The following is a 15,058-nucleotide window of genomic DNA, read 5'->3' as shown; positions in this document are numbered from 1 at the left end:
CGACTATTGCAGGAATAGTTAAATCCTTTTTACTCTCAGCTAGAATTACTCTATCATCAGCAAATCATAGCATCTTTAACTTTTCACCTTATACTGTTACTCCAGATCTAAATTGTTCTTTAGCATCATTAAATGCTAGTTCTATGTAAAGATTAAAAAGTAACAGGATAGGGAACATCCTTGTCGGACTCCCTTTCTTATTACGGCTTCTTTCTTATGTTCTTCAATTATTAATGTTGCTGTTTGGTTCCTGTAAATGTTAGCAATTGTTCTTGTATCTCTGTATTTGAAACCTAGTTTTTTTAAAATGCTGAACATTTTATTCCAGTCTACGTTATCGAATGCCTTTTCTAGGTCTATAAATGCCAAGTATGTTGGTTTGTTTTTCTTTAATCTTCTTTCTACTATTAATTAGAGTGCTAAAATTGCTTCCATTGTCCCTATACTTTTTTTGAAACCAAATTGGCCTTCTCCTAACACTTCTTCCACTCTCCTCTCAATTATTTTGTACAGAATTCTAGTTAAGATATCTGATGCATGAGTGCTTAAGCTAATTGTTCTGTATTCTTCACATTTATCTGCTTCTGCTTTCTTTGGTATCATGACTATAACACACTTTTTGAAGTCTGACAGAACTTACTCTTTTTCATAAATATTACACACCAGTTTGCATAATCTATTAAACGCATCCTCACCTTCATTGCGCAGTAATTCTGCAGGTATTCCGTCTATTCCAGGAGCCTTTCTGCCATTCAAACCTTTTAATGCTCTCTTAAATTCAGATCTCAGTATTGTTTCTCCCCTTTCATTCTCTTTGATTTCCTCTTCTTCCTTAATAACATATTCTAATTCATTTCCTTCGTATAGCTCTTCAATATATTCCACCCACCTATCGACTTTGCCTTTCATATTATAAATCGGTGTACCATCTTTGTTTAACACATTATTACATTTTAATTTATGTACCTGACAATTTTCCTTAACTTTCCTGTATGCTCCCTCTATTTTACCAATGTTCATCTCTCTTTCCACTTCTGAATTCTTATCTTTAATCCACTCTTCTTTCGCTAGTTTGCACTTCCTGTTTATAGTATTTCTTAATTGTCGATTGTACCTTTTACTTTCTTCATCACAATCATTCTTATATTATTTTCTAAGTTCATTCATCAGCTACAATATATTGTCTGAAATCACATATATTGTCTTAAATCGCTTCTGCTGATTTAAGAATTTCCTTTTTAACATTCTCCCATTCTTCTACATTTTCTACCTTATCTTTTTTACTCAGACCTCTTGCGATAGCCTTCTCAAAAATCTTCTTTACATCCTCTACCTCAAGCTTTTCTAAATTCCACTGATTCATCTGACACCTTTTTTTTCTGGTTTTTTGAAACACCAATCTACATTATCACTAAATTATAGTCCCTATCAATATCTGCTCCAGGGTAAGTTTTGCAGTCGATGAGTTGATTTCTAAATCTTTGCTTAACCATGATATAACCTATCTGATATCTTGCAGTATCGCCTGGCTTTTTCCATGTGTATATTCTTCTATTATGATTTTTAAACTGGGTATTGGCAATAACTAAATTATACTTTGTGCAAAATTCTATAAGTTGGTCCCCTCTTTCATTTATTTTGCCCAGCCTGTATTCACTCACAATATTTCCATCCTTGCCATTGCTGATGCTTGCATTTCAATCTCCAACTATTATTAAATTTTCATCACCTTTTATGTGTTTAATTGCTTCATCAATTTCTTTGTACACACACTACCTCATTACCATCACAGGCACTTGTAGGCATATAGACGTTAAGAATCATTGTCGGCTTAGGTTTTGATTTTATCCTTATTACAATGATTCTATCGCTATACATTTTGAAATACTCTACTCTTTTCCCTATCTTCTTGTTCATTACGAAACCTACTCCTGCCTACCCGTTATTTGAAGCTCAGTTAATTATTCTAAAATCACCTGACCAAAATTTTCCTCTTCCCACCGAACCTCGCTAACTCCTGCTACATCTACATTTATCCTATCCATTTCCCTCTTTAAATTTTCTAAACTACCAACTTTTTAGACTTCTAACATTCCACGCTCCGACTCTAGAATGTTATTTTTTAATTTTCTGGTGACCCCTTCCTTAGTAGTCCCCACCCGGAGATCCGAACAGGGGACTAGTTTACCTCCAGGATATTTTATCAAGGAAAGCGCCTCCATCATTGCTATATGAAAATGCAGAAAGCTTCATTTTCTTGGAAAAAAGCAGCTGTATTTTTCCATTGCTTTCAGCTGCACAGTACTGAGAGGACTGAGTGATGTTGATACGGCCGTTGAAGTCGTCCTGACTTATGCCCTTAACTACTGAAAGAGATGCTATCCTCTTTCAGGAATCATTCCTTAGTCTGACTCTCAACAGATACCTCTCCAATATGGTTGCACCTTTGGTCCAGCTACTCTGTATCACTGAGCACTCAAGCCTCCTCACCAATAGTCTCATGATTCATTGAGGGAGGTTTTAAAAATATCAATTCAATTTACGATATATTCTCACCACATTACATATCCTTATTCCACGCAATAAACTCTGAAAATATGAATAACAAATATTTAATTCTTTCAAGGAAGTATTGTAATGCACACTTGAGTAAAATCATCTAGATATTCAAAACATAAGTTAGATCAAATTAATTGTATTCTGTCATACTATTATGATGTGTGAATGTAATTGTGTAGAAATATTCAAGCAGACTTATTTTACTGCCATCAATGAAATTTCTCTTTAGTTCCTGAATAAAACCTCAATCATCAATTTTTTTACTACCTGGTAGTTTCACAATACTGATTACAGAGATATTAAGAAAAGTCAGAGAGATTTAGCTGCTGGGAAATTTTAAGATACTAAAGTGTCAAATTGGAATTTATCAGTGTTAATAGTAAAATCAATATAACTAATCAAAAAGATAGTGATTTATGAACCTTCAGTTACAACTTTCAAAAACATTCCATGTTTTGTTTAGTATTCTATCCATCTTTATCAGACTTGAATCCTTTATTATTGCCTTTTGATCTAATCTTTGTACACTGGACATCTTTGATCATGGGTGTACAAGTGTTATTGATCCCATCCTTAAATAGTGTTTTATTTACATCAATCACATAGCCAGCATATTAATATTTTATCTATCAAATACTTTATTTGTTCTAATCTCTTTGTTTGGGATAGTATGATTTAAATAACTTAACGCCTAAGTTCTAGGGACAATAGAGAATGTTGTACATCAAGCTGGTTAGTTTTTGGTGAGAAATGTGTAACATGATCTAGCTGCATTAGTGAGAAGTTGATTGTAAATTCATCAATACAATCCATATGTGTTACAATATTTATATTCATAAAATTTACGTTAATGTGTTATTAACTTTGTTCAAATACAAACGTGTCTTTATCTCATTTAAGTCCTGTTTTTAATGAGTTCATGAAAATATTTTATATGTTTTTACCAACATAATTGCTAAAAGAATAACCTGATAAAACACCAACATAATTTTTTGTATAGCTAAAATTTGTATACTTTTTAACATTTTATACTCCATATTTCCGTATTATTATTTGGACCACCTCAGTTCTAAATACTAATAATGCTATTATGCTACACATATACTAAACTACAGTTTTTACATGCAATAATTAATAGAAATGTAATGGTAAGATGTTTCAATACAATTTTAATGTTACCTAACTAATAAATAAATGTAAAATACTTTTCACAGTTAATGTCGACACATGGATGGAAAATATATTATTGATGGTTAAGAACAGTGTAACAAAAGCAAAATCAGTAATAGACCTGTATTTTTCTTCAAGAACAATCTTTCCATCATTATTTTCAGGACGAGATCCAACAGAGCCAGCAATGAAACAGAGTTTTGAAAATCTGTAAGTATATCTTCAATAGTCCTGTATATTTTCATCTCATAAAAGAACTGTGGTCTTTAAAGCAGTAATTTTTTTAATTTAGGATTATTTATAAGAGAAATTTAAATTGATTCGTGCACTTCTATGTGAGTCCTATAAGAATCGAATTTAGTAAAGGAAAAAATTTTATCATGAACTGCAACTGTCAACCTTCAATTTTTTCTTATGAAATTATCATTATCAGTTTTAGTTTTATTTATGTTGCTAAACAAATTTTATAAATAAAAATCGCAAAAAGTATAAAAATCAGAAAGCTACTGAAAATCTCCTGATTTAAGTATAAAATCAACTGGAATAAAAATAATGTGTTATCACAAGAATTGAAAAATGTAGTTTGGAACATATTTGTTTTTTAACCTTTTAATTTAATAATTCAGAGCTTTTCAAAAGTTAATTTTTTGGGAAAATATAAAACCTTTTGAAATTAAAGCAGGTATAAGACAAAGAGGTGGTCTACCACTAATCTCTTTATCTCTGTTTATTAGAAGTTATCAGAGAGGGAATAAAAAACTTAAAATTTAAGAATTGATGAAAACATGAAAATGGAAACCAAACTTAAATTTCTGAATCTGAACATGTTAGCCTTTGCAGACAAGATAGTTATCCCAGCTAAAAATACAGAAGTAAAAATCAAAATTTAAAAATTAGAAGAACGGTCAAATTAAATCAGGCTTCAAATTTCCTACAAAAACACAAAATGGTTCTCAGATAGCAAAAATAAAACTCAAACAATAAAAATCTCAAAAGAAAAAAACAATTAAAAAAGTCCAAAATTTTAAATATCAAATTAATCTTAGAAAAAACAGGGATGAAAACTACAGTATAGAAGATGGAAACACCATATCAATAAATAAATATATATATATATATATACAAACTGGGTGGTCCATTTAAATTGAGACATCTATATCACAAAAACTACACATTTTAAGAAAAAATGTTTCCTACTACAGTTTTTCTATTTCAAAGGGGAAATACGTTCACCACTTATGTTGCCATTGATAAAAACAAATAAAGATCATTTCAAGGTCAACTCAATTTTTTTTAATAGGAACCTATATTTTATATTGCATAATAGAATTCTTTACAAAAAACTATTAAAATTTCACTTCAGACTTTTTTTTTCTAAAATTGACAGTTTTTAATTATTCATCATCAAAAATGCTGCAGGCCTATAAATTGGTGTTTTTAGTTTCATTAGCTCTGGCCCAGCTGACGTTTAATTTTAAATAAAAGGAAATTAAATTTTAAATAAAAAACAATCATTTAAAGGATAATGCATATTATGTCTGTTTACTGCTCCATAATTAATAAAACCTGATTTATCGGAAGAAGTAGATTTCCTGCATTAACGGAAACCCAGGTTATAGGAAGTGTTGAAGTCTTGTTTCCCCGATTACGGGATCCAGTGAGGGAAGAAATAATTGCGGAAGATATAGTTCCTTTCGGAGTACACGAACTAATTACAGCGGGAAAAAGAATGCGGCCTTATAAATGTCCCGGACCGGACAACATTCCAGTCGAAGTGGTGCGAATGTTGATTGAGGTGACTCCGATAACGTTGCTAAACGTGATGAATCATATGTTCTTCAACAACTACGTTCCAATGTCGTGGAAGACATCGAAATTGGTGTTGATCAGGAAGCCAGGCCTGGAGAATAGTCCCACATCCTTTCGACCTGTATGTTTATGCAAACTCTGTGAGAGGATGGTGGTAGCGAGATTAACACAAGAGATCCATAACACAAGAGATAAAGGAGATTTGAACGACAGACAATTTGGGTTTAGACCGGGTAGAGGTCGACTGTGGATCCAGTAAGCCAGTTAATGACGATAGTAGAGACTGCAGCAGAAGGAACTTCGCGAACTAAAAACATACCGGCGGTCGTTTTTATCGAGCTACATAACGCCTTTAACTCCGTTAAATGGGAGTCAATTTTCGAAGCTTTAAAACCAAAAGGAATTAGTGGTTATCTTCGCCGGATAGTACAGAGATATCTACAAGATAGAATAGTAGTTTATAACTTAAGAGACTCAACAATACAAGTTCAAGCTATGTGTGGGGTTCGCTCTGTCCTGGGCCCCGTTTTGTGGAACAGGTACATGACGGGGTGCCGTCAACCCCAATTGCATTTGCGGATGACCTTGCCTTGGTCATCACTGCGAGAACGGAAGAACAGCGGATGCAGAAGGCGGGAAGAGCTATAGATATGGTAGTAGAATGGATGGCAAGGAGGGGCTTGTGAGTTTCGCCCAACAACACTAAACTGTTAGTGATGGTGAGTCGGAGGAGGTTAAGACTAATTGACGTGAGGGTATCCCGTGTTGATAAATCAGTCTAAGTGAGTCAAATATCTTGGAATTTGGCTAGATAGGAGGAGTTCTTACATAGTTCACATTAGAGAGACATATGACAAGGCGGAGGTTACAGTGAAAAGGCTTAATAGATTGTTGAGCAAAAAAATGTTTGGTTTACCCAGTTCCTGACCGGCCACGGTTGTTTCCCCCTGTATATGCACGGAAGAAGAAGGGTGGAGAACCCGGCATGTCCGTATTGCGGCGAGGAAGATTCGGCAGAGCACGTTGTCTTTAGTAGTAGGAATTGTATCCAGGAAAGACAAAATTGTGAAGCAAGAGTAGGCAGACTTACTGTGGATATATTATATGGACTATGCTTAAAGGAGAACATGAATTTGAGACGGTAAAGAGCTTTATTACGGCTTTACTGCAAAGGAAGGACCAGGAAGCGAGGGGGTAGGGACAGCCCTCCGTGGAGCCGTCACTCGTCCGTGTGTGCACGGGTGGGCCGCAGCGATGAAGCGATGGGACTCCTGAGCCTAAGTGGAATGGCGGCTTAGGTAAGGGAATGAGTAAAGGACCAAACTGGTGTAAAAGACCAAACTGGTGGGAGGGCCAGAAATGGTTCTCCAATTAGAGCGGCAAAAAACAAGTTAAGACCGAGTCCCGGCTACTTAGGCGGGGACCCGGAACGGAATAGCCGGGCCCGGAATTACCCCTATCCTCTCAGTTAGAGGCAGGCAAGAAGGAATAAAAATAAAGATCCAATCGGCAGCCTGACCTGCCATGCCAGACGTACAGACGGTAATTGAGGATGGACGTTTGAGTTAAAGGACATCCCCCTGAGCTGAGAGATACTCCACCATTCGTGCAGTACAGGAAGTTATTTTTTTACATCACAAAAAGACTGATAAATAACAAAATAAAGCAATTACTTCTATTTCAATAGAAACACTGGTTGTGAGCACTAGACACATTGTGGACATGAAGTTTTGTTGTTTATTTGTAAAAATGGTGTAATAATCACTGAACTTGAAGAAAATATAAATTGCAAAAAGAATGAATCGATTGTTAGTTTAATTTGTTAATTACCCTAATTAAGTAAATGTACCATTGTGAGTTCTACTATCATCTTAAAAAGTAACTGAGTTATATTTTTTTCTTTTAAATGAATCAACTTTTAAAGATTACATTACATTAACCTTCTACCTTTTACTTTCACAATTAATCTAATTATATCATTAACTCGTATTCATTTTTTTTTCAGATACATTGCTATTCTTCCAGGTTTAACCCCAGATTGTCATAGAGCAATATTTATGAAAATTATCTCTCCAGAACCTGATGACTATAATTTAGAAGCACAAATGAAACGATGTCTTATGATGATGGAAACATACCTCCGAGAAGGTGTTGATTTTACGGGTATTATTGTAGTACATGATTTCAAATATCTTAAATTAGGTCATCTCACTCAGTTCAACATTCAATTATTAAAAATGATGTCAGCAGGCATGGTAAGAAAAACTGCAACTATTCTTTTTTAATCATAAATCTTTAAGATAATTTTAATTTTAAGATCGTAATACCTTTAATATCAGTTGATGGAGTAAACTCTTATTTAATTTTACAAAATTAAATAAGGAAGAATAAGTAAAAATAAATAAATGTGTAAATCACCAAGCAAAAAAGGCAGAAAATGATGAAAAACAAAGAAAAATGATGTAAAACTAAAGAAGAAAGGAGCAAAATAAAGATAAAGTCAAAGATTATAAAAATATCAAAATAAGAGGAAAAAGTTGAGATCATTTGAGGAGAGGAACACTTTATCACATGTACAGTAGCATGAAAATTAATCCAAACATAGATGTTATTAAATAAAAAGTAACTTTATTAAGAAAAAAATATATACCTGTACAATTTGTGAATATCTAGTAATTACTATGTCCTCCTTTATTCTTAATCACTTCACATACATGATTTGGTATCAATTAAACAAGTATACGGCACATTTTTTTTATTTCTAAATTATAAAACCATATGAATATTATTGCTTTAATGAGGTACCAATTTTTGCGATACAATTCATTTCATTCATTATATTTATTACACACATTACATTTCATTGATTACAGTTCATTTGAGTTGTTTTTTTGACTACTGCCTAAAGCTTTTCAATTGGGTTTAAGTCTGGAAAGTTGCCTGGCCTCGGGAACACTTTAATGTTTCGTTTTTCAAAAGAGTTTTCCATTTTTTTGGCAGTATGTCACAGCACCAAATTTTTTTGGAACACTGTTGCTTTGTGGGAATTTGTTTTGAAGTTGTGTGTTAAGCCTTTCCCTAAGAAATAATACCACTTGTTATATCCATCACTTTTCAACATATCATGAACTGGATGTAATGAACAAGAGCCATCAAATTTGAAACAAACCCAAAAACTCAGAGAAAGTTCTGAAAAGCTTATTGCTCTTTGAATACAATCTTCTGTATTTCAGGTACACACATTACAGCCTAAGAATAAACTGAGACAAATCGTGTAAAGCAACAAATTTAAGAACCTCCTCTTTTACTGAGCAACAATGCACTATACACAAAGATTTTTTACTTATAGTAGTACTTATGTATTAGAGTACAACTACTATTTATAGCAATATTTTACTTTGATACTATCTTTAATCTCCCACAATTTTAGTTATATAAAACTAAGTAACTGGTTTATTAGTTATGGTGAGGTCATGGTATCTCAAAACAAAAACAAAAAATGGTTTTATTTAAGAAGTGATGTATTTAAATGCATTATTATTTACATATCTTCTTTGTATTTAATTAAAATATCTTACCTCTAAGTTAATAAAAATGTTGTTTTATCTTTAGATTTATCTACATATGATTTTTCACAAAAAAGAAATTAATGACAAAAGAAACAGCATGTGTTTTATGGATCTTGAGATAAATTTACAATTACTAATTAGCTGGCATTATATAACAATGAAATTTTAAATTGACTCATATAAAAAAGACATTAACCTATAAAGACATTAACCTCAATATTCAAATTGTATATATAGCATATAATTACTAAGATTCAACCGCTTGAACAATATGAAATTACATGCACACCAAATATGAAGAAAAAAATAATAAATATTAAACCAGCTAACGCAATAAAGATCACATATATTATTTAATTGAGTTTAAGACAGCTGCCATTAACAGTGAGTGATACCAGGTCTTTCACTGAAGAGGAATTGACAATAATCTCCAAATAACCTTATGAAGAAAAGTTCCATTAATTTAAAGAAAATCTTTAATATTTAACAGTTTAAAGTCAGCATTAATATTTTCATCATTAACATTAATCATTAGGTATTAATGTCAATAATGGTAAGTATCAGTATCAGTAAGACTGGAAATATCAAGTGATTCAATCGAAAAAAATGAAAAATTTAAGAAAAAACTTGTTACATTCTGATTGTGTACATTAATAATTAAGTAAGAACTGAAATGGAAAAAAAAATTAATAAATGAATTTTAGTGCATGGTGGAATGCAAAAAGGAATTCCCCTCCCTCAAAGTGTGTGTGGGGGGGGGATGAGAGAGAGAGTGTGTGTACTTACATTAGTTTCTAAAAACTATTTTTTTTTCTTAGAACTTTCATTATGACAGTGCAGTCAGCAATTAGTTATTTATTAATATGCAGATTTTGAAAATGAAAAATATTATCAAACTTATTAAAAATAATTACTAATGCCTTTTGTTTCAGAAAGCATATCCATTTCGTATTCCTAAAACAATTATAATGAATGCTCCAGCACATTTTGATGCTCTCATGACAGTTACCAAACCATTCATTAATGCCAAAGTTATGGCTCGAGTAAGTATCTCAACAATTCAAATTCAAATTTTCCCAGTTTAGTATCATACCTTACAATTTTACAAGAAATATAAAAAAATAAACATTTATTATTTAAATCAATGAATCTATATAAAATTTTATTGTGGGCATTTTACATTAACAAAATAATTAAAAAAAAAGCTCATTTCATTGTTCTTTAAGTATAGAAAAAGCACCTTAAATAAAAAAGAATCTTAATAATAACTCTGGCTCTGCAACTCACAGATTTACAAACACTGCAATTTTTTTACCAATATAATGTTTATAATTTTATTTTAACAATAAGATCAAACACAATACATTATGAATAGAAATCAATTAGTAATATTCATTAAAACATGGCCACAGTATTACAAATGTAATACACTAATATTATTTAATACTAAAACCAATGTTGCTACAATTACTTCATTCCTTAACAGAATAAATTAATTTAATAACATAAATATGTTTGAATGACTGAAAAGACAGATTAACATCATATTTTGTACTTTTTTGCAGGTGAAATTATTAAAAGACACTGAAAAATTATCAGATGAATTACCAAAAGAAATGGTTCCATTAGATTATGGAGGAGTAGCACCTAGTCTTGAAGAACTAAACAGTAAGAATTTCTTGATTTCATAAATAATATATTATTTTGGCCTCATACATACTCAATAAACAGGCCCACACATTGAGGATGCATCAATTTGCGTATAAACGCATGTAGGATACACTCAGCACCAGATAAGTTTGAAGTGAGTGTAAGCAAGATGATGAACATTGGAATGGGGTGAATTAATTCAACTAATCCTTGTACTATTAAAATTCTCTCAATTAATACCAACACCTTTTATGATTTGATAAGGGTATCCTCTTTTCTGTTTTACATAAATAAAATATTGGGATACAAATGATTACCAAGTTACTAATACATATAGACAAAGTAACACATATAGACATGTAACACAAAGTTCTCCCAGGATCTTCATATACCTATTTTACTCATGAAGATAATAGAAAATGTTCATCATATCCTAAAATCCTTCAATTCTGAGTTACAGCTAGTGAAAGATTTCACTCAGATTTCAGCTACTCCGGTGAAATGAAATAATACTGAAATTTTTAAGTCATTATTTAAAACCATCGGGTTAGTCTAATGGTGAATGCATCTTCCCCAATCAGCTAATCTGAAAGTCGAGAGTTCCAGTGTTCAAGTCCTAGTAAAAGCAGTTACTTTTATACGGATTTGAATACTAGATTGTGGATACCAGTGATCTTTGGTGATTGGGTTTCTCAATTAACCACACATTTCAGGAGTAGTTGAACTGAGACTGTAAAAAACTACACTTCATTTACACCCAAGCATATCATCCTCATTCATCCTCTGGAGTAATACCTGAACGGTAATTCCCAGAGGCTAAACAGGAAAAAAGGAAGGACATTAATTAAGGGGCGCAATTAGTGATTTCTTATAGTTTTGTCTTGAAAAATCAAATAAAATAAGTTCTTAAAACTGTACCTGCAATAGTTTTTGAGAGATCTGGGGTGAAAACCAATAAATTGGATTAAAAACCCCTGTTTTTTTTATATTTTACGTACAATAACTTTGTTAAATGGGTAATAAACACAAAATTGCAGTCTATAAATATGTATTATAAAAAAAATTTTTATCTAACTAATATTTATTTATTTATTTTTATTTTACAATTATTGTGTAATTTCATTCTTTTTTTTTAATTTTTTAACAGTAAATTTTGTTTTAAAAATTTTTTACATCACCAAAAAAGAACTTAGTTTTTGTTTACATTAAATGAGTACTTTTCTCACAAATGTAATAATGTATTGTTTCTAAATAAATTTGAATTTTTCTAAATTTCTTTCTTTTATTCAACTTGTCTTATACAATTTTGTTCAGAATTTAATTTTTGTCCTAAATTCATCCTTAATTAACGTCTGAAAAGTTTCAGTATGCTCTTATTTTACCAGGGTGCTTGAAATCTGAACAAAATCTTTCACTAGCCATAACTCATAAACAAAGCATTTTAGGACATACGTTTATATGAACTACTTTTTCCATTATTTTCATGAGTAAAATAGATTATGAAAGTCCTGGGGGAAATTAGTGATACATTCTGCATATATATATATATATATATATATATATATACACTGGGTGATCATATGAAAATTTATCACATTTATTATTCAACAGCTATCAGTCCAATCATATTTCTGCTTGCCGGCATGTATATCATTCTCGAGGGGAACCTTTTTAAAATTACTTTTAAAGGGGTGGAAACCACCCTCTTGCTGCACCTACCCTAACTCAAAAATCTTAAATGGCAATGGTAACATTTAATTGCATTAATTGAAAACCCGGAAAAAAAAATTAATTTTGGTGAAAAGAAAATTAAACTCTGCCCACCCCTTCACTCAGTAGATGCGAAAAACCATTTGGAATAGTACTTTTTTTAAATTTCAGTCCAACAAAAATAACTATAAAATTATGTGATATTACTTCTTAAACCATTTGAAATAATCATAATATATGGATTAAAACTGAAAATTATTTTTTAAATTACCAACACAAAATATTGCCCTTAAATATTTTCTAAATTTTCAGCAGTTGAATACTTATTTTTTTAAATGAGATGATGTAGCTTGTGACACGTCATTGGAAGGCCCTTTGAATGACAAGTAATATGGCACAAATAAAATAAAAATTGGTTCACTGATATTGAAGTTATGATTAAGTGTGGTTTTTTAGGTTGTGTTGAGATACAGTGTTACTGACCCAAAGCATTAGGTCTGAAATTGTCCGGTCTTCTTAAAAACATGGGTTTTAGGTTTCTCTAGCATTGAAAAAACTTACCAGTAAACAGAGCATTATAACATCAGTTAAACATGCAAAAAACCAATAATAAAGTACCTACTTCTTTGCTGGCAACATGTTGAAAAATTGATTACCTTGTTATTATAACAGGTTATAATTTTCTACTAATTATTGAGATCTTAGTTTCTATGGTAAATTTTTGCAAATTGTTTTCTTTCATTGTGTAATTAGTGGCAAAAAGTATTTATTGTATTAATTTCATCATCAGCAGTAGTCAAATGCAGGACCTCCGAATAAAAGTCTGAGATGCTACCACTCCACCACGGAGATCAACTTGTTAAATTAGATAATAATAATAATAGTTCTTGTCAAAGAGTATCACAGTTTTCAAGAGTATTATACATCACATTTACTCACTCGTGCTTATACTCACATGCATATATATATATGCATGTTTGTTTGTATGTGTGTGTGTGTCTGTGTCTGCACACACGTGCATGCATGGTTCCTGCAAATGTTCTTGTATCGATGATGAATGTGCATCCAGACGGTTCAATGAAGTATTCAGTCAATCACAGCTGTTTAGTTTGCATACTCCTGGGTCTCTGTGCTTATGATGTAGATGTTTTGTTAATATCTATGATATTTCGTTTATTTATTTGAAAGTAACAGTAATCTTCTTTCCTGAAAACTTGGCATTTTTGTTAAAGTTGGTTGATATATATTAATATCATGCACTTTCAGTTATTAAATGTGTTTCTGATTTTTTCTGTATCTTATGTAGCATGCTCTGTAAGACAAGGGAGTAAACCTTAACGTCAGTCAGATGTTTTATTATGTTGAGTTTTCAGTGTAGTTATTGACCGACAAGCATGTATATTTTGAATGATTTAACATACATAAGAAAATTGCATGTTTTATCCTATAGAAAGATTAGATGTATTATAGATAAGAATTTCAGTTGTATTGGGTTTTCAATACAACTTTAAAGGTGTTATAAGTTTTGGATGTAATAAAATTAAATGATTTGTTTTACTCAGATTCTGTGATGAAATGTAAATTTGTTGATGGATATTAAAAATGAGTGTGACATTACCTTACACTTCCTTTGTTCAGAAGTATGATGTTATCGTCATAGCAATACCATTATAGCACACTGCCCGTTTCTCATTATTTGATATTGATTTTTTCAACAAATTTTTTTTTTTCTGGAATTTCCAGCAGCAATAATATAAATTAATTTCAAATAAGTCAAATTCATTTCCATCAGTTTTGTTGATTCCATATATTTATATGGCATATCACTTAAGAGTTCATGGTTATTTAATTGGTATTGATAAAATTCCAGCTAGTTTTTTTTTTTTTTTAAATAGATGTTACAGATGTTATTATTGTCCTTCTTAAAAGTTTATTTTACAAAGCTTTCATAAACGTTTCCCAGCTGCCTTAAAACTTTCACTGCTATTTCTTTTTAAAATAGAAGTACTATTCCTAAGTAAATTTGTAATTGAAATGTAGGTTTGTTCTATACTCCAGCAGAAAACACGATATTAATTATTATTTAAGTTCATTTAACTCATCTTGGCAATGTTTCAGATCACTGGAAAGATATCCTCATGAAGCAAAGGCCATACTATGCTGCAGTTGATGGACTTAAAACAAATGAATCACTTAGACTTGAGAAGAAATATACTCAGACAGAATTTGGTGAATCCGGATCATTTAGGAAGCTTGCAGTTGATTAAAAATCCAGAAATAGAACTTCATCTCTAGCCAATTCCACTCTATCACACATTTACTAACTGCTAAGCAACTACAACAACAAATCAGAATAAAAAATATATCTAGTTTAAAATTTCTAAAATATAAACTGTCAATATGTTATCATTATTTATTATATCATTATTTATTTTATTTTCAAAAACCATTTTAAAAAATCCTCAAAAAAAAACTATATTGTATATGTAGAACTTTATGAAACAATAGTAATTCACCCAAAAATAAGAATTTATTCTTATGTCTTAGTACTAGCTTTATTATATGTACATCGATTCACAAATTAATAAGTC

At 31.1% G+C, this 15,058-nt stretch overlaps 1 protein-coding gene across 2 annotated transcripts in view; it reads left to right on the top strand.

Moving 5' to 3' along the window:
• The window catches only part of LOC142318262 (alpha-tocopherol transfer protein-like), a 60,306-nt gene extending 45,248 nt beyond the window's left edge, over positions 1–15,058 (top strand). The window contains exons 3-7 of one of the 2 annotated variants that reach the window (XM_075354828.1): positions 3,774–3,939; positions 7,544–7,793; positions 10,040–10,150; positions 10,673–10,775; positions 14,586–15,058. In XM_075354828.1, the coding sequence (XP_075210943.1) occupies positions 3,774–3,939; positions 7,544–7,793; positions 10,040–10,150; positions 10,673–10,775; positions 14,586–14,734 (779 nt within the window). In that variant the 3' untranslated portion in view covers positions 14,735–15,058. The remainder of the gene's footprint in view (positions 1–3,773; positions 3,940–7,543; positions 7,794–10,039; positions 10,151–10,672; positions 10,776–14,585) is intronic. The other variant, XM_075354827.1, reaches the window with a different exon arrangement.

This window comes from Lycorma delicatula, chromosome 1 (genome assembly GCF_047948215.1).
Source record: "Lycorma delicatula isolate Av1 chromosome 1, ASM4794821v1, whole genome shotgun sequence".
In the NCBI taxonomy this organism is placed as follows: Eukaryota; Metazoa; Arthropoda; class Insecta; order Hemiptera; family Fulgoridae; genus Lycorma; species Lycorma delicatula.
Note: the sequence above shows the minus strand (reverse complement) of the source record. Positions and strands in the feature narration are given on the sequence as shown.